The 22,068-nt window shown below is 35.0% G+C and overlaps 1 protein-coding gene across 1 annotated transcript in view; it reads left to right on the forward strand.

Moving 5' to 3' along the window:
• Nucleotides 1-827: 827 nt before the first annotated feature.
• Nucleotides 828-22,068, forward strand: part of l(1)G0289 (plexin domain containing lethal (1) G0289) — a 32,587-nt gene continuing 11,346 nt past the window's right edge. The window contains exons 1-6 of the mRNA XM_073074794.1: nt 828-1,302; nt 5,592-5,789; nt 15,210-15,329; nt 16,293-16,363; nt 17,516-17,644; nt 20,908-21,100. Coding sequence (XP_072930895.1) covers nt 1,218-1,302; nt 5,592-5,789; nt 15,210-15,329; nt 16,293-16,363; nt 17,516-17,644; nt 20,908-21,100 — 796 coding nt within the window. The 5' untranslated portion in view covers nt 828-1,217. The remainder of the gene's footprint in view (nt 1,303-5,591; nt 5,790-15,209; nt 15,330-16,292; nt 16,364-17,515; nt 17,645-20,907; nt 21,101-22,068) is intronic.

Below are 22,068 nucleotides of genomic sequence, written 5' to 3' on the forward strand. Positions count from 1 at the left end.
ATAAAGTCGTAGGTTAGGCTGAAAGACAAGAAGCCAAGGCCATAAGACGTAACATAAAAAAAAGTCGTGGAATATTAAAAACTGACAATGACACATATGACACTATCGACAACTGTCACCCGCGCAATGTTACAACACTTACGACTATATCATATAAAAATGTCGTGATTATCTTGGTGTAATATTTATGTATTGGTAGTTTTACATTATTAGCATTATAAAAATATATTTAACTGCTAAATATTAATAATCCTGCTTTCATACCAGGTGGATAAATAAAAACACATGTCGAGACTGGCTACACTGACATAACTGTACTGACATGACTGACATAATTAGAAATTTTCTTTGACAATATAAAAAATACTGTTGTACCGTTATGTGATTTTTAGATAACGTAACGTTATTTTAATTCACAACAATGTTTTTCTTTTTTTTTCGTAATCGGCATCTAAAATGTACTTATTGCAATTTATATTTTGATAACTATTTCTATTATGTTTGAAAAAAATTCAATTAAAACATCAATATTTATATGAAAATTATATTACTTTAAAAAATAAGTAGATTTTACTGTCATAATTCCTACTCCTGTTGTTATAGTAACTTAAAATTCAACTAGTATTTAAATATTGTCATTCTTTTTTTTATTTCAATACAAAAAGTTTCATTATAATCGTTCTAGAAGTTTTGACAGCTCGTTCAAACAGAAATAAACTTTTGCTACACATCAAAGATCAATATTACTGTGTCGTTATTAGGTAGAATTACAATTATTTTTAACATTCTACATTATAATTTTCATTCCTTATTTTTTTCCCAGTGATTCTTCTTGTTATGAATCAACGTTGTAATGACATAAAAACTGACTTGTGAAAGAATATAGACTATAGAGCTTTAAAAAATGAGTCGTTGTCAAACTAGCGTATAATAACGTTTGTCGTTGTCGACGTTGTTACTCAATAACAACGTTTAGAAAACGGTCTGTGCTACACAACGCCCACACTACTAGTACTAATCATAAAGTCGGCAATCTCAGTTGAGCGAACAGCGAATTGTAGATTGGCTATAATAACATTGTATCTGTAGACGGGTACAGCCGTCAGCCGAGTGACTAAAAATAAAAAAATTGCTGTGCGGTTCACACACGCCAGCGTGGATAACGTCAGCTACAACGTTAATATAAAAATACTAATTATTAAACACATCGTGTAAAAATGGAATCCACGCAAGTGGAGATAAAAAGTAAACTGATCATAGTGCTATTTTTAATAGCACTATCTTCGTGTGACGTCCTCAAAGGTGAGTTTTGGCTTGCGTCCTGTACAAAGTTTATTTAATAATCGCATTATTTCCTGCGCCTCTACAGCCTTCTCGAAGCGCTGACGTAAATTCGTGATGTAAAGGCTATCCTTTCTTGATTTTCTTTATGCTCACCTACATGATTGTTCACGCCAACGTTTAATACTACACAAAAGAAAAGTAATACGATGCGTTCCCTTTTACTTTTAAGTTGTAAACAAGTTTCTTCGTTCGTATTTACACATGTGTTTCGATTACTACGAGAAAAATGACCTCATTTACAAATTTACTACTGTTGATTGTATTATAAAATATAAATTATTAATGGATGTTCATTGAAATAAATATTCTAGTATATTTATTGAGCTAAACTTCCAATGTAATCAATTGATCAACAATAAAGAATAATATTAATATAATTTACCTTAAAAAATGTGACTACTTTTGTTATTCTTATCCATTCATATGTATTATGTTTGTTGGCTAGGCTATAAAATAAAATAGTATTTATATAAACTTGAAGTGTATTTTAAATTAACATTCATCTTAAATAATTAATGATATGGGTAAAAATATACATTATGTGAACAAAACTTTATTTAAGTTCATGAAAAATGTCTATGGTTCCTCATGCAACTATATTATATTAAAAAAAACCTTGTAATTGCCTTATCATACTATACAACCACCATGTTATTTGCCAGTCTACAGGTAAAGGTAATACAATACTGCATATATATGATTCACCTACTGGATTGACTCGTGAACGATATAGCTTTGGCGAATACATAATCCAGTAAATCTTATGATAAAAAAGAAACATATTCTCAAATTTGTATAGTCAATATGAAGAGTAATGAAAATGTACTTTGAAACCAAAATCAAAAAACAAAATAGAGCATTTATAGATAATATTACATGTTTATTTTGGCATTAACAGTTTATTGGCAGTTTAAACAATTTTTTTCGATGTGTAAGCAGATTCTTTTGAGATACTGAATACCATTATTTCTAAATTTCATTCTAAGATATTGGCTGTAAAAATACTGAAATATGTTCTAAAAAAGGGCAATATTTACACAGTCAATATAATATTTAGTACCAAAATTTGTATTTATATTTGCAATATATTGATTAAGTGCATCTGGTCAATGTTGTAAGTGCATTTAATAATGTGCAATGGCCATTTTTGTCGAACCACTATTAAAAAGAACCATTTATATTTTTATCTTACCACAGTATGAATTTGTAAGACCATTGAAGTATATCTAAAAAAGTAAAAAGCTTACACACTTACCAATGTAAAATTTTTTCAAACACATTAATAAGTTGCCAAAAATAAATAGACAAATGGGAAATTTTGGGAACCATTTTTGTCTTTCTAAAAAAACATTTTAATTTATATTTTTATTTCGTTAATAATGCAGAGTATGTATGAAAATTATGGTATTTTAAATAAGACCTTTAAAGGACTTTAGTTTTTGGATGGGGAATAATACATTTGGGGCATTATCCAAATGCATCCTGTAGTTATGACCCTACAAATAAAATTAACAAATGCATTTGCATGTTTGCATCGACAAATGCAAAATATAATCCTTTTTTTAATCATTCCATATTGTCACTGGAAAGGTTAAAAGTAATACACAAAGTGACCCCTTTGCGATGCAGGGTTGTTTCTCTAAAAATTACTTATTTCGGCAGTCATATCACATTTTCTTAAACGTCCGAAAAACAGTCTTGAAGTATCCAAGTACATTCACTTCTCACACAGTTCATTCATTAAGATAAGACGTCCATGATAAATAAGACGTATAATGATAAAGATAGAAAATAAACTTAGATAGAAACATAAGTTACATATGAGTAATATGTTCATTTTACAATTACACACAATAGTCAATATTGATATATTATCCCTTCATTTTGATTTGTGTACAAAGCATTTACACAAAAGGAAAAATGAATGGTCAAATGACTAACAAATATTATGAAAATTAATATTATATGCTTGTTGTTGTTTTGTTCAGTCATTCACAAGCACATATGAGTTTGAAGTTATTATTAACAGTCTACATTGCATTAATATTCTTTTCAATAATCCATTTTTTCCAATAATATATTATCCAAGTTATTTTCTACCAAACATCAAAATTTTAGAACTTGGAAATTACTGTCTTTCATATGCTAAAATTACGAATAATAAATTGATTATTAAGAATCAGTGTAAATCTTGTTCTATTTTCTTGAAGCTTGAAGACACCTATGTCTTTATCCCATATCATTTTATTGCACATTGGCCTTTAAACATGTTATTATCTTCACTTTTTGGCAATATCATAGGTTCATCACACATGGAGTTGTAAAATCCTTTTGTTTCTACCCTTGGTCAGATTCGACCAGCTTGTCCACTACTGATATCTTGAAGTTATATGAACATAGTACCTTCTATTTTAGTGTATTTTCCAATTTTAGTATTCTGTATCTATGTACAAGTCTCAAAGCTAAATTTATTTTATTGATCTATGGGCAACTTTGAGTTTATTGGAGGCAAATACTCTGTTGACAGACAATATTAGATATATATGTAAATTGTATTATTGTTTTTAATAATTACCCATATTATGATAATTTACCTCATAAGAGATACACCTCTACCTTTAAACAAACTATAGAACATCTAACTTTAAACAACTTTAAATAAACTATAATTTACAGAGAAGTTGTTGTACAAAACATTTCTCTACCCTTTTTCAATGTTAAACAAGTTCTATTACAAGTTCACAAAATTGTTTCTTCCTGCATATACAATTAAATGTAACAGTCACAGTGGAGGATAATACAGTTCAATTACACAATTATGACACCCACCATTAGTTTACCAGTTCCTGTGTCTATCCTTTATTTAAAACATGAACATTATCTTTTAGTTCCCCTCTTGACGCCCACATGTCATAATGATAGGCGTCGCTCCTTACACATTAACTAATTCCTTGACAACTGCTTTGTTCGTTACAACGAACTCTCTTTATTAATACTAGCCGCCCGAGCCGCAAGTTTAAACAGTGCAATGGAATCTTCCCCAACATATTATATAATATTGATGACATATACCAAATGTATCCTTAAAATACATTATTTTTTTGATCGTCATGGCGCGGTTGCCGCAGCTGGTATTATTTTCGTTATTAGACTCTGCACATTTATTGTCACTAAGGGTTCGTACACAAAACTGCGATGCGACGTCGCATCGCAAAAATCTGCGAGCTCCCTCGACGCATCGCAAGAACTTGCGAATTGATTCGCATCGCACAGTGGTTGTTGTTGTTGGTCACCCTGAGAGACGCTACGCCGCACGATATCGCATCGCAGCAATTCGCATCGCAATTTTCTGCGTTGCGAATTCGCATCGCGTCGCATCGCAGTTTTGTGTTCGAGCCCTAATAAGGTACATCGTCAAGTTGCATGCAATAAGGTCTTACAAAAGTCAAAATTTTATTATTACACTTGAATAATTTGTCAACTCTTTTGTAATTTATTTAATGTACATATTTATCTACCAATTTCAAATGGAAATTGTAACACTCCATTTACAGTTACGGAAGTTGAATTTGCAGTTCCTTACGTCAGGTAGGTCAGGTTACGTAGACGAATAGATTAACAAAAAAAGGTCGTCCAGAATAACTAGTCTGAAATTTCTCGATGAAAAAAGGGTCAATTTCTTCTCAAGATTTTTTCTCGCCTATACTAAGGTGTGAGATCTTGAAACACCTTAAATGTTCGCCCATGATTGGAACTATTATATCGGCTACTGCTTACCTAACTCCCATTTTAATTTTAAATTTGGTATACGAAAACGATCGCATTACATCAAAGAGGAACTTTAAGCGTTGCAATAGTGGCAACTTCAATATTCTCGAGACGGAGATAAGTTTCGCTTCTCACAAATTCTCATAAATTCAACTTAACACAAGCGCGCTCGGAGTAAATTGAGCCTTTTGCAGCGTTCTGTTTAAAATTAAATGAAGCGCAGAAGATTCCGTGCAGTTTAGGTATGAATACTTCTCAGATTGCATTGGATTGGATAACAGAATTCAATAATGTGGAGGGCTGATTCATCGAAGATCCGATTCATGCAACCAGTGAATTAAGTTATGAGAAGTTTACGCCCGTCCCCGATAGCGTGCACGATTTTTCAATATTTACATCGAACGTCAAATCTCTTCATATTTTCGGGAATGCTCGTAATATACACAATGTGCACAATTACAACAGAGTCATTTTTTCAGATAACACGGCGTATGCAATGCATGGAGGCTCGTTCCAATATGCCGCCCTGAAACCAGAATTCGCGAGCGTGGTACGCCACCGGCGCGAAATGCAGCCAACTGCCGCCCCACCACCGGCCATGCCTGCACCGACACCTGCTCCCACAACCAATGTTACTGCTACAGTCAATGCAACCAATTCTACTAAGACCAATGACAGTAAGTACCAATAACAGTCCACACTCACCTTCAACATAACTTTAGTCAAGTGATTATTCACATGCACAGCATACATAGATAATAAATATCGAATGTTAAATATATTATCGAAAGTAAAACAATTTACATAAGTATTGGATCAATTTTCAGTTTGCAATTGCAAAAGTGCGGTATTTACACTACACTACGTTATCAGCAAAATTTGCGATGGTTTTCGAATTGCATGCAATTGAAAAGGGGCCGAACGTTATTTTATTTCTTGGATGTTATAACCATAGATAAGTATAGATATCTCACCGCCTTGTAATTGAAGGAAGCCATTAAATGGCTTAAACGGCTGACAATTCTGTCAGCCATTTAATGACTGTCATGGTATAATTTACGCGGAACAATGCCGACATGCGCAGGTAACTGGTGCAAAAACACAAAATCGAATAAAAAGTGCTGAAAAATATCGTAATATTTTTCAAACACGAAAATAGATGACAGTGGCAATTTTAATTGTCAAAACTAGTTACATTTTCTTGTTAGGAGTGAGTAATTTTTACTAATCTATGGTTATAACAGTGAAATGATAAAATTCTTAATATACGAATACGAGTCATGTAATCCTGTAAAAATGTCAATCTGTAAAAACCGCCCCATGACTTTTAATCCTAATAGTCGGAAATTACATATTTCCTCTATTTTCCTAGAGTTAAAATACACTACTCATTAGGTATGTGTCCTCCCGAGGCGGTCAACTGATGTTGCACTACCGAACTCGACGTCATCATCTAATATCGACTCAATCATCTAATAAATAATCTACTTTTATCGACGTTTAAGAAAAAATACTACAAACAATTCAAACAGAATAACAATATTTTTGATTTTATTTAAAATAGTTGATTTTAGAAACAGATATACAGTTGTTATTTCTGATAATCTCTTTTGTCGAATTCTTAAAAGATAAGTTAAGAGTTTCGATAATTATGTGAGACTGACTATTTTAAATCAAGTGACTTGTCAGTCCCATTACTAGGTTTAAGTGACTATAACTTTATGTCAATTAATTTTAATTTATTATAGGCTACCAAGCAATTCAATTTACTCTGTGTATTATTTTGTATAGTATAGTCCACGTAAAACTGCTAGTCCGCTCTGAATATAGAAATGAATCGCGTCGCCATAGCAAATTGTATGACTACACCTGCTCGCAACTTCTGAGCGGGCTAGCAGTTTGGCGCGAACTATACTCATGTTTTATTACAATCTCTACCTTTTTCGTAAAAACTTATCAATTTCTACTAAATACGTTTGTAGCACAACATTTTAATATAGTATGATCGAGAGTGCATGAATGACAGTGTAGAGCTTTTACTGCAGAGGCTGGCACCGTCACACCTATTTCTGCCACAATGCACCAACGATCCTATCCTATGGCTGTGTTCCAATTGAAACTTCAAGGATAGTTTAAGTTGTACAGTACACACATTACACATAATTCAAATTTACACCTGTACAAATAATAAAGTAGAAATGTCTCGAATATTAAATAAATGAAATCGTAATATAGGTATGGTGTAATCTTAGTCAAATAAATCCAGTCTGAAGTCATAACGTAGGCGTGGTGTAATCTTAGTAACGACTGATATGATTTTGCGGGACGTACAACAAAGGGCATACAGAGATAGGGACGTAATCTGTTCACGCTCTGGCGTGACATACTTTTTACCCCAAAAATAACTGCTCAAATAATCTACCCAAAATATATCCCGGTTCATGCGAAAATTGGAAGTAAAGCACGAGCGCAGTTTTTTATTTAGTTTAATGCTCCAATTGACTACATGCCGGTTATAAAATGTGGATGATAGCTGCAATAGCCATTGATTCAGATGTATCGCATTCATATGTAGAATTGTAGATATTCATGAAATATTTAGCCGCGTGGAAACTGGTTTACGCATCTAATAGCTGCCCTGGCGGTTGTTTTTTGTAGCATCTTTGCACAAACAATTATAAATGAAGGTCATTCAACAAACTAATGTTGGTAGTTTCCTTGTTCTGTACAGATTTTTCTGTGTAGAATCTACCGTATCGAAAACATTATTCAATTCAATTCAAAAATGTTACTATATTTATGAATAAATAGAAAGCAACGACATTTACTGGTCATTGTTCTGATCTTCATTCGTTCTGATAACCTACCAACTTTTCTGATAATTTCAATGAATTCTCAATGATAGAAACACAATGATATATCGGCGTGTCTTCAATTATTTATATTTTAACCATTGATTTAGATTAAAATATTATGTTCGAAGAAAATATCAAAACTACATTATTATTATTATTATTACAATGTCAAAATATTTGGTTACCTGGCAATGCAACCGCAGGTTTCTTCATTATCATCATCAACCCATTACTGTCCCACTGTCGGGCAAGGGTCTCCTCACATAATGAGAAGGATATAATCTCTCAGGTATGCAGGTTTCCTCACGATGTTTTTCCTTCACCGTTTTAGCAAGTGATAATTAATTTCTAATACGCACATAACTGAACAATTAGAGGTGCGTGCCTGGGATTTGAACCTAGGACCCCTCGATCGAGAGGCCGAGTTTCTTAACCACTAGGCAGTCACTGCTGGTTTCTTGGTCACGCAATATGATTTAATGACCATTTTTTTTTCTAATTATACTATTATTATGATAAACTTAATTTGGAGTAACGTAATAGTTTTATTATCTAAGTCTTATGTTTAGAATTACTTAGTAAACATTATTTTACGAAACGATATTATAATATGCAATGTGGTTCGTTACTCATCGACAAAATTGACAACGGCTCCGCCATTGTAGCGCGTTTAGTTCGGACGTTCTTGAAGTGCATTGGTAGGTGAACGATAACTATGTATCTATTTTAAAATATTGTTTTAACGTTATTGTCATAAACAATACTCTTTAATGATAACCTTTTAACACCTTTTAAACCAATATATTCATCATACTGCTGATTTACGTTCAGTCACAGTGCAGACATGACAAGGAAAATAGTATCCGTGTGTCATATTAAAAAATGATAGTGATTCATGAATAATAATTTTATGATGTCTGCATCAAGAAAGTTTTGGTGAAAAAAGAGGTTTTGGCCGAAATTTAGGTTTCGTCCGAACTTTTCGGCATAATTGGAAACATACGGTTATGAGCTTTTGGGTTGGGTCGTCTATACATGAGCGTTTGACATGTAGGAGTTTGTTGTCCACTTGACCTTCAGGATTGCGACAAACCGTGTCTGACAAATTCGGTCAATTTAATCTATTTTTGTTTTTATTTTATTATATGCCACTATTGACATACACGATTATCAAATTCACATCCCGCAACATGCAACCTTTAGACTAAGCTTGACCGAAGGCTGCATTTTTTTATATTTGAGCCTAAAGATAAAGCAGACTGCTACCTGATGGAAAGTAGTCAACGTCGCCTGTGGATATTTGCAACATCAGAGGAATCTCCAATGCCTCGCCGGCTTTGAAGGATAGCTCTTTTTGCACCCTTTTTGAAGAGCCCCATGTGATAGCGCATTGGTAAATTTAACAGCATATAACATTGAGTAGGTAAATACAATACAGGTTTGTGTCCTTGACTGATTAATACAAGTACATCGAATAATATAAACATTCTACTCATATTCGTTTGGCAGTGTGATCGATTTGTTAGAATCTAGACGAATTTTCCTCTATTAATGTACCAATTGGTAAACACTGGTCCGGTGTAATCAAAGTGTATGTTAAAACAACAAGTTTATTTATAACGATATATGATGTATGTGATGTTAACTAGGTAGTAGGTAGCGCCTTGTCAGAAGTATATGCGTGACTATAATGAGTTATTTAGTCCGTAGCTCGCATCTATCGGAATCTTGTGTGCAAGTCGCGGATCGCAAGTATCATTCACAATTCTTTCTTTGTTTACAAACGATTATTTATTCGTGCTATAGATAGAACTTAAATACCTGTATCTTATGCAAATGAAATCCTTTATTAATGATACAGACCGATTATAATCGCATACTTGTAACTCCGGGAAATAAGAAAAACTGCGAATAATTTTACTACGTCAATGATACAAACACTTACGAGGGTGCGTTTTTAAGTCCGCGGAATGGCAGGGTTGGAGGGGGGATAGCGGGCTCGTTAAGGGCGGTACGTGTTAAGTGACTCATAAATAGTATAAATATAAAGTTTTATCACAATTGCATTATTAGTTTTAAAACTATCGACAATTAAACAACTCAATCCGGAAGAAAATTGGAAGTATGGAGAAAATCGAGCATCGCGCCGTTATAAAGTTCCTTACCAAGCAAGGAAAGTCTGTGCAAATCATAATGGAAGAGATTTCATCGGTTTACGGGGACTCTTGCCCTGGAAAAACGATGGTTTACAAGTGGAACAACCTTTTTAAGCAAGGCAGGGATTCACTTGAAGACGACCCACGACCAGGACGGTCTGTTGAGGTGACCATTCCGGAAACGATAGCGGAAGTCGAAAAATTAGTACTGGAAGATGCTCGGCTAAAGAAGAAACAGCTTGCAGAAATGGTTGGAGTATCGGATACAACCATTTTTAAAATTCTGCATGACCATCTTGGCATGACTAAGGTCAGCGCGCGGTGGGTGCCGAGAATGCTCACGCCGCCTCAGAAACAACAGCGCGTTGAATGTTCCCGTGCGTTTTTGAACCTCTGTGGAGAAGATAAGGATATTGTACTGAATCAAATTGTTACTGGAGATGAAACTTGGGTTCACCATTATGAACCTGAGTCTAAACAAGACTCCATGCAGTGGCATAAAAAGGGTACAGCACCTCCTAAAAAGTTTAAGGTGTAACAATCGGCCGGCAAACTCATGGCGACAGTCTTTTGGGATGCAGAAGGAATTTTGTTAATAGATTACAAAGATAAAGGTGTCTCTATAACCGGAGAATATTACGCAACAATCTTGGAGCGGTTAAAAGAAGCCATTAAAGAAAAAAGACGAGGAAAATTATCCAGAGGTGTCCTGCTGTTGCACGACAATGCGCCCGTACACAAGAGCCGTATTGCACTGGCTGCCCTGCATAAGGTGGGCTTTGATATTTTAAATCACCCACCCTATAGTCCAGACCTGGCTCCCAGCGATTATTATCTCTTTCCAAAAATGAAAAAAGAGCTTCGTGGAAAGAAATTTTCTACAGACGAAGAAGTAAAGGACGCAATTTCCTCGTATTTTTCCGACAAGGACAAAACATTTTTTTATGAGGGTTTAAATAAGTTAATACAAAGATCTGAAAAATGCATTCGTCTTGCAGGAGAATATGTAGAAAAAGAAAAATAATTTTGACATTTTATTTTCGCTCCTTGTCCCTCATTCCGCGAACTTAAAAACGTACCCTCGTACGTGTTTAAAACCAGTTCCAGGTTATTTTATAAATCCTCACTTTTCGCCGCGTTTAGTTACATGGTCTGTTTGTATTTGGGATTCATAAATATTACTATCAGCCCGTATTATCAATCCCTGAAAAGTATTTTTGCCATGAGAATCAAGTCCACAGTCCAACAAAAACATACAAATTACAAATACGATTACTTTGAAACAGGCGGTAGGTTTGGTCAATTTAATGTTATTTCTGTAGATGGATGTAATGTCTCGCATTTCCACATACTTCCCATATACCGCACAACAGAGTACGAACAGTTGATTAATTGAAATAGGATGATCGTTTTAAAGAAATAAATCTGAATTGCTAGTTTTTCTAACAACACAAATATACTACAGTGATGTGTAAATATAGCAATAATAAATAAACACTTTCAAATGCAAACTGATAGTCACGCAGAATGATATCTCTATGAGAATGTGAGATACAATAATTAGCGAATGCTCCAACACTTATGTGTCAATAATATCTACCTAGTTTACATTAGTAACACGTGATACCGCTACGGTAGTGACGCAGCACCGAGTCTTCTACGTTGTTATATATTACAACCATAGATTAGTAAAGATACTTCGCCGCCTTGAAATTGAATGAAGCCACAAATAGCTTATTTTAGTAAGTTCTTATTTTGAATTCTTGACAAATAAAAACATTTTTAGAGAAAATTTTCGTATAAATAACTAATACTGCGCAATTTACGTAATAAATAAATAATTATTTCAAATATTTTAGAGACATTTTAGCACGGAGACGTGGCAAAACTTTTTTACGCAATAATGAATGAAATAGTTCAATTCTCAAAACTGGGTACATTTTCTTGTTAGGAGTGAATAATCTTTACTAATCTATGATTACAACAACGTACTTACGCGAATATGACCGCGAGAAAACGTTTTTCAATTTTTAAGCAGTCGCAACGGAAAACATCTGCTTCTTCTATCTAATCTTTTATATTTGCATGATAAGTTCTAAACACTAGGACATTTTCTAAGATTTACTTCTATCAGACATACCGAAAATCATACTAATTATACTCTGTTCATTATATTAGTTTATGTTTAAAGTTTAAACTTAATGGCACAATAATGATATATTTTATTTAAAATATTTTTTTTTATGTATCAATAGTAGGTAATATCGATAAAACATAAACTTGTTTTCGTAGTTACTTCGGTTAAGTAATGGAATGTAGTTTTTATGTTCATTATTTAAAAATGGGAACTGTAAATTACACTATATATATATATATATATATTTATATATATATATATATATATATATATATATATATATATATATATATATATATATATTTATATATATATCGGTTATTTATCAATCCAATTCCTGTTCCTAATTTAAAGTCAAACATTTTTAAACAAATTTAATAATCTTGCGTTTGGTATGATATTTGGCTAACATGACGGTCTGTCTCACCCTAATACAGTGTATAAAGAAATTATGAACAATTAATTTATCAATACCTCGAAGGACTGAGCTTCGACCATTGAATGTTTTATCAAGATAATTACTTTTGTTTTGCGAAAGTTTATAATGTATGCTATGCGGTTGTTTCAAAGGAAGTGGATCGATTTTGTGATGTTATGATGGTGACTGTAATTTATATAAACGAAGTAGCAAATGAACATGCAGTCCAAATGGTACCTGGTAATTGGGCATTGCTGCCCATAGACATTTGTATCCTCAGATAAGACTATGGTCCTCTCGGAGGGGACAGCCACAGAAACGTTGCTACCTGTTAGGACTAAGTGAGACGCCTCGGATAAATATATATTATGCATATTTATCTTCCTACCAGGCCCTTCAAACTTGGATATGACAGTTCAACGCTTAGGTATTATAGTTGCTCGGGCAGAAATACGTCAAAGTCCGTTATTTCAGTTGGATCTTACGGTTTCCCATTATACTATTCAAGTTGACATTAAACGCTTACAAAGATAGCTCAAGGCAGTGTCATATGGTGTAGTCGTATGTCACATGGGAAAACAATCGCTGGCGTATCATGTTGGGGCTGCGCGTGTAATCTTTGCATACCACTGAGCTTGGGTTTCTCGTTTCCACTGCACTATCTATACACTGTATAGCTACGGGGGCAGGCCTTTCCAGATAGGATCCCTTCGTATCTAAATTGTATTAGGAGATAATATTTGCTTCGCTAACCGTAACCATATCCTACTTGTTGTGATATTGTTGAACTTTAAGCGATATTCCGAATTAATTAACATAAGTTAAAAGTGTACATTTTTCAGAAATATGATTATTTATCATTGCGAAATGGAAACTTAATTCGAAATTTAATTAATGCGTTCCAAGCACTCGTAGATTATAGGATTTATTTGTTGGTAGATTCATTAATTATAATCGGCTCGCAATAAGTGTTGTAAATCGGACAAGTAATATCTTAATGACTTTTTCGAGTGCTTTAACTTTATGTTTATAACTCCACATGATTATTTATGATAGGGGTGGACCTCTCATGAATGTACCTATTGGTATATTATGTGGTCTTTTTTTAGAAATATGTGCATATATCTACATAGTCTCCTTCGTTATATTTTTCTTCATACTTGAAGTAAATGTTATCTTCATTCTATTACATATCTTAAAAAAGCCAGAACGGCTGGAGATTCTAGCTCTGGATCTTCAGATTCAAGAGTCGAATTTCGTACTCTGTCTATATTAATTTTTATTTGATTAATGCTGGCGAGCTTCAATATTAAATGTACCTAAATTAAGGCACTCGATAACATAAAATTGCTTTAAGAATTTCTATATCAGTCCTTTCAAAAATCGTCATATGATTATTTTGTAATATAAAACGCTCGAAACTATAATGGGACAATAACATCTCCAGCATATCACCAACCAATCAGTGATGTACTACAAAGGAAGGAGCTAGTGTTTCAACAATTAATGGTTCGATCTGTGTACGTCACACAATCTATACGTTTGATACCGATGTCACATCTTACATAAATTAACATGGTATTGTATTACCAGCACAAAGGCCTGGCGCATAGTAATTGTCAAAGCACTGCGATTCCAATTACAATCGAGACTGAAGCGCACTAATATTTAATAACAACGGTAGTGGAACTTGTTGAGTAATTCAATAAACTCCAATATTATTATTTCCAGAGAAAATATATACATTATTAATTCAAAGAATATGGGGTTTACCTGTGCAAAGTGGTAGTTTCCGCTACGGACTTAACCATGTAACTAGAACGGACACGGTCACTTTGACTACGTCATTGAATTACTGCATAAGGATGACATATTGGGACTCCATTTTAGTAAAGCAACATGATATATGTAATAAATATGTAACATAACCTCATCGATCGGCCAAATCATGTGGTAAAATAAAACGAAATAGCATAAGATTTCTTTATAGGTGAAACAGAATGCTATGTCGATACAGTAACGGCGTCTTCGCAAAGTTTTTATATACTAATACATTTATTATAGACGTAGTCAAACTGGTTGTGGACTTAACATATGCAATATAATATTATATAGCTTCGCGAGCTAGTTCGGTTGTCACAGGAAACCCCGATTGCGAATATTTTCTTTTGTAGCTTTTTATGCGAACTTAAATTTGATCAGACATATTTTTTTGCGAACTATATTATCAGTATATTTATTGTGAATTATATTATCAGTGTTGAAAAGAATTCCGTCTTTTGGTACATAATTTAATAAGTGACCAAAACGTATTTTCTTTTAATTTCATTTTTCTGAATGTGGTATTTTAAGTTTTAAAGGCATAATATGAGATTTCAACTTTGCAAATCTTAAAAAAAAATGTCTTTTTTTTAATTTATATCAATTGCAAAGCTATGGCAATTGTAAAGCACGGTATGCTTGGATATTTGGTTCATATCGAAATGTAAGTGTATATGGAGTGCAGGTACTTGACAGAGGTGTGTTTTCAGCGGCTGCGCTCCCGGCGGCGACGGTGACGTCCACGCCGCTGCTCGCGTACGACGGCACGGGGCAACGCCAGCGCGGGAACCTGCCCAAAGTCAGCGATCCCATCCTACCTGATATTGACAGTGAGTACTATGTAGTCCTATGCAACATTTATTTATTTATTTATTCTTCATATACCTAACAGACGAGCATGCAGCCCACCTGATGGTAAGTGGCTACTGCCGCCCATGGACATCTGTAATCAACCCCAGATAGGATTACATATTCCTACCTGAGGTCGGCCACAGATGCGCCGCTACCCCTGAGGACTAAGCTGGGACGCCTCAGAAAAGTCTGTCTCCCTTACCACACCCTTCAATACGGAACACAGCAGCGCATAACACTGCTGTAATATGAATAAATAGATAATATGGTGTAAAGGCGAACTTAATGCTATGAGCATTGCAACATTGTGTACATTCGCCGGATTATTCGAGAGTATGTAAATACTGCGCGCTCATACAGACGCGTAATACAGTAATACCACGAACTTATGCGATTGGTAGGACTGAATGATAACCGCGTACGTCGAATTCGCGTAAGTCGGGGTATTTTCGCATATGAACAACATGGAATGGTTTGATTTCGCATGACTAGTCCAAACATGTATCTATGTTAAATGAGCAATAGTGTGTGGACAGTTAGTCTATAATCGATAATCGAGAGTTCTGTGACCCCCGAATAAATGACAAATCCATGAGATTTGAAAAGTCAGGTTAGCGAAGTCGAGGCGTTACTGTACTTTGATTCGATCCTAAAATACGCTGTACTCGCCGAGTACCTAAATATTGTCCTATTGTGTGGATAGGCCGATATATGCGACTGACTTGGATGCAGCAAAAAGTCGCGCTTTCATAAGTAAATAAGACATATTAGGTATGGGTGAAATTTACGTTTGAATAAGTTTGAATTCGCTAGTTTGAGGTCCGCGGCGACGCGTCCACGTGCGTTTCTTTCCTAAAACATTATCAAGATTATATTTTATCAAATATTTAATTAACATTTAAGTGAACAATGAACAATGCCATTGCGGTTATTTGTTGCAGACATAAGCGACGTGTTCAGGGAAACTCCTGAAACTATTAAGGCGGAACAAAATTTAACCAATTTGACCTATGTAAGTATGTTATGTAATGCGTACAATGTTTTAAAGGTTTATGACCCAAATAGTTGGCCAAGTGCGAATCGAACTCGCACTAAGGGTTCCGTATCACCAATGTTTTTTTTATTATTTGCTATCATAGCAAAAATAGAAATTGAAATGAAATTGATTGAAATTGGATGCATTGAAAATTTTGTTTGTCCGCCTATTACAATTCAAAAGATAAAGTTAAAGGCTCCGAAAAATAGCGGTTTCTTGTATGGCGACCCCCATTTACTTTCAAGCTTTTTTATTTTTTTACCAATTTGTTGTTATACCAGCCACCATAGTACATAATCTGCAAAAAAAATGTCTATTACGGTTCTAGAGATAAACCCTGTGTATACAGCAGAAGCTTAGTAATAGGCTTTTACCAACTGAGTACGGAACCCTAAAAATAACGACACTTTTATCAATCTTTTCTTTGTCTATGCTGATTAATCTTGGAAACAACTGATAGATGAATAGCCAACAGATAGCCATAGATAGCCATGTAATTAATCTCACTGTTCTGGAAATTGAAATCATTCAATGTGCCACAGTCAATCACAGACTAGTATGGTTTCTTTAGTATGACTCGGGCTTACTGCAGATTGGCAGATGGGTTTCCTTGCGGTATTTTCCTTCACAGTTTTGCAATGATTAAATAATTTCTAAATGTTACATTACTCTTACATTTATTTTATGAATCTATCACTAATTTTAGGGTTCCGTACCCAGAGGGTCAAAACGGAACCCTATTACTAAGACTTTGCTGTCTGCCCGTCTGTTACAGTGCTCTATCTCCGAGACCGTGATAGATAAATACTTGACAGTTCAAATTGTTACAATCCGTTTACATATAAATACATACACATAAAAAACAACAAATACATATAAAAACAATAAATCATATTTTAATATAGTTATATTAATTTTATTATACTTTGTTTACATAACATTCATCATCGCCCCAACGCCAACTACTGTTGTTTCATATAACTAAGTATGGTTGAAAATAATAAAATGAATAATAACAAGTAAAAAATAATGAACATTTGGTGATAGGTACCGAAACCTCCATATGCGAGTTCGACTCGTACTTGGCGAATTATTGAGGATGTAAATAAATGTAAATTTATTTTGCAGGATGATCACAATTTCTACAACAGCTCGTTCATTGGTAACGTGGAGTATTTCAACGAGTACTGGGCGAACATCACCAAACAGAAGGCTAACGTTCATGAAATACTGAGCGATTCACACCGTCGCGCCACTGTAAGTTCTTTTTGATGTGAAACATCTATAGCCGCACGTAAAACCGATTTCTGGCGTGGCGACGCATGCCGTGGCGTATATATACCATTGTATAGCGTCGCCACGCTATACGATGGTATATATATACAGTCTATATGCAGCAGTGTGTACGGTGTGGCGACGCGTCGCCATGCGCAATCGAATTCAATAAATAGTCATCGTTATCTGGAAAAAAATCGTAATATTTTATTTTATCATTATGACATATTTAGTTCCTATCACAATATGTTCTTTTCTGCATATTACTTTTACAAAATAATGTCGATGTTTCACATCTGCCAGGCGTCCCGTGACGGCTCACTTTTTTTATAATATAGCAGTAGCATACAAGTATGTATTCCTCTTAATGGTAAGTGCCTACTGCCGCCCATGGACATCCGTAATCAACCCCAAATGAGATTAGATTCCTACGTAAGATCGACCACAGATGCGCCGCTACCCCTGAGGACTAAGTTCGAATGTCTCGGAGAAGTATGTCTCTCTTATATGTCTCCCTTACACGATCGCAAATCGGACGACAAAGATCGGTTTCAGCTGTCAAAGGTTATATTGAAACCCATACTACCACGCCTGTAGCGGGAACAAGGCGTCGCGAAATATGAACCTGCCTTTTATTTACCACTAGCTGACCCGGCAAACTTTGTACCGCTTCAAAATCTATTTATTATCAAATATATTTCATATAAAATATAGGCTATGTTACTCGTGGATAATGTAGCTTTCGAATGGTGAAAGAATTTTTAAAATCGGTCCAGTAGTTTTTGAGCCTATTAATTACAATCAAACAAACAAACAAAGTTTTCCTCTTTACAATATTAAGTATAGACTAGTTGACCCGGCAAACTTTGTACCTCCTCAAAATCTATTTATCAAATATATTTCATATAAAATATAGCCTATGTTACTCGTGGATAATGTAGCTTTCGAATGGTGAAAGAATTTTTAAAATCGGTCCAGTAGTTTTTGATTTGAACCTATTCATTACAATCAAACAAACAAACAAAGTTTTCTTCTTTATAGTATTAGTATAGATACATACATGTACATTTTTACAACTGTTGCGGTTTCGCGACGAAACGAAGGCGGGAAAACGCTCCGTGAGTTCTTATCGTGAGTAAGTGGGAATTTTGGGTGTGTTAAATCGACGTAGTCAGACGACGTTTGGGAATTTTATTTCTCATTAGCTCATTTTGTCGCAAGCCAATATCGATCGTCGCGATCTACTCGTTTTTAGGTAAATCTAGACCTTTATTGCGGGAAGAAGTGACTTTTTTTCTTTTCTTACACCGTTTCCATATAGCTATAGGTATTTGCAATTATATAAAGTTGACTGTGACCATGAGATAATTTTGTCAAGTCTAAAATTTTCATTCGCATTTAAGATAAGAATTCGTATCTAAGATGCCAGTTTAAGAATGAAAGTCATAATAGTATAAATACTATACAAATAACTAATAAGGTAGTAGAAAAATAATCGAGTAAAATTGTCCTTTTTTAGTTTTAGTTTAGATTTTATACAAACACGCAAATGTTATATAAACGCAAATGTTTGTTCTACGTCAATTGTCAGTCTTCATACATATTTTAGCCTACCGCTGTTTACTGTTATTGCTACAGGTTAGACCGACAAGGTCGAATTAGTTTTCATACTTGCTTGTGTAAAATAAATTCAAGAATTACCTACTGTACAGTCGATAAATGCACCTAGATATATATATCTACTAGTGGTGCCCGCGGCTTCGCCCGCATTTTAAAGAATTAATATGACATACATAAAACAGAAAATTTGTACCTTCATTGGAAGGACAGTGGTGCCATCTGTCGAAAATTGGTCTTACCCAACCCCAACCCAACCTTCCCAACCAACGGTCCCAAACCTTCGTGGGCTCTTGGACAACTACTTACGAATTAAAAATTAATTAAAAAAAACCTTTTCCCACGGACTAAATTGTGAATCTAAACCATTATCAAGTCCCCTTGAACACACAACAAATTTCATCAAAATCAGTCCAGTCGTTTAGGAGGAGTTCAGTGATATACACACGCACATAAGATATATATAAGATATCTACTCATCTCACTAACTCGTTAGATGATTTCACGCGAAATGACTGTCGACGTTTGGTATGATCATTGTAAAACCTCAGTTTTTAATATTCAGGTTGGTTCCGCCTGGCTCACAGTTAACTTAGCTTTGTTATTTAGAAAATGCACTCAGTATCTTTGGTTTATAAGGGGTGTGTTTACATAAAAATGACAAAAAAAGCTGACATATCTTGTTTTTTTGTTTAGTTTATCCAATATAAGAAATATTACTCGACAATATTATTACATATCCTTTATGGGAAAGGTGGTAAAACCGGTGTCGTTCGATCGGGGATTTTCCACCGCCACGTGTTTTGAGCGTGAAGCAGATGTTCAGATTCGGTAGAAACGTGTTGATGCCGGCATACGTCACTAGGAGACGACAATTAGTCCTCAGAATCTGGATCCTGGATGTAGAACCCTTGTTCTATGTGTAGTTGCCATGGTTGCAGATGTCCATGGACGGCAGCCATTTAACATCAAGTGCACTGCATTCTCGTTTGTTAAAAGTAACAAGAAAAAAAAGAAGCAGACGAGCATGCAGCCCACCTGATGGTAAATGGTAACCGCCACCTATGGATATGTGACCTCAACCCCAGATAGGATTAGATTGCTACCTGATTTCGGGCACAAAAGCTCCGCTCCCGTACCCTATCCTAAGAACTAAGCTGGAATGCTCCGGAACAGTATCTCCCTAGTGTCCCTCCGTAGATAAAGTGTCTCCCTTGCCACACCCTTTAAACACAGCAGCACATAACACTGCTGTTATAAAAAATATGATAAATAAATAAAGCAACTCATTCACCATAAGTGGTGATACCCTAGTGGTTAAGAAACTCGGCCTCTTGATCGAGGGGTCCGAGGTTCAAATCCCAGGCACGCACCTCTGATTTTTCAAAGTTATGTGCGTATTAGAAATTAATTATCACTTGCTTAAAACGGTGAAGGAAAACATCGTGAGGAAACCTGCATACCTGAGAAATCTTTGAAAAAAGTTTTCAAAGGTATGTGAAGTCTACCAATTCGCACTTGCCCAGCGCGGTGGACTATGGCCTTCTCATTCTGAGAGGAGACCCATGCCCAGCAGTGGGACATTAATGGGTTGATGATGATGATGATGACGATGACCCATTCACCAGACGATCGAGCTGAAGTTCGACTTCCCGTTCTACGGGCACAACGTGCGCAACATCACGGTGGCGACCGGCGGGTTCATCTACACCGGCGACCACGTGCACAACTGGCTCGCCGCCACGCAGTACATCGCGCCGCTGATGGGCAACTTCGACACCACTCTCACCAACGACAGCGTTGTCAAGCTATTGGATGATGGTATGTTCTATTTTTTTTTAATGTTTGAATGACAGGTGGAGTTCAAAATTCATTTACGTGGTAGGTATATATGTATGAATATGGGTTAGGGTAGGTTAGGTTACCTCCGCGGACGAATACTTTTAGCGTACGGTTTTAGTTTTGATATAAATAATAAGTGAAATTTAACATTCCTTTACATGCATATACATCCTTTAGATGTATGCATGTACAAAAATGGGTAAGGTAAAGTTACTGCAGTGGACGAATAATATTAGCGTACAGTCAGGACAAAGGGACTACAGAGGAACACCGTGAGATGTAAGCGGGTGGAAGTTCGGCATATCCTCTCCGCTGCCCCCGCGGCTGAGACAAACCCAGGCAGGGTTTCCCACGTAAAAAAGTTACGTAGCTACGTTAGTAATGAGTAATTACTATTAGAACGTATTTTTTTGAAAAATAATAGGAAAATAAGTAAGAGTAAGGTAAGTTCTTGGTTGGTAGGAGAATATTGGTAGCGTTGGGTATTAATTATATGAAAAATGAGTGTATATTCTTCAGTTCATATTCTATAAAAATGTGTGGTTATTCCGAGCCTGTATCGAACGAAAGACGAAATCTCATTCTTCTATGAATCGATTGATTTATCTTGTCTTACTATACATTTTTATGAACGGCCCGTATCCAACTTTGCGAATATCTAATGTGTATTCGCGTAAATTTGACAAATAAAATAAACTATCCATAGCCGAATGTTTCACGAGTTTTAAATTGGACTCATGCTCGCAAAATGCCGATGACTCAAAATTTAAATAAAACGATTGCATTTTCATCAAGATAACATAACTAATATTTCGTTTGAAAAAACAAATTAAGGTTTAATTATATTTTATTGTTTTACATAATTTGATGTTTTTTAACGCCATTTATGTCGTTTAGTTGCACCCAGTTGTAATGTCTCATAAATATAAGTGCATTACCATGTCCTT

Source organism: Epargyreus clarus, unplaced genomic scaffold (genome assembly GCF_041222505.1).
Source record: "Epargyreus clarus isolate Ecla_fem2 unplaced genomic scaffold, WU_Ecla_fem_2.2 ptg000007l, whole genome shotgun sequence".
Classification (NCBI taxonomy): Eukaryota; Metazoa; Arthropoda; class Insecta; order Lepidoptera; family Hesperiidae; genus Epargyreus; species Epargyreus clarus.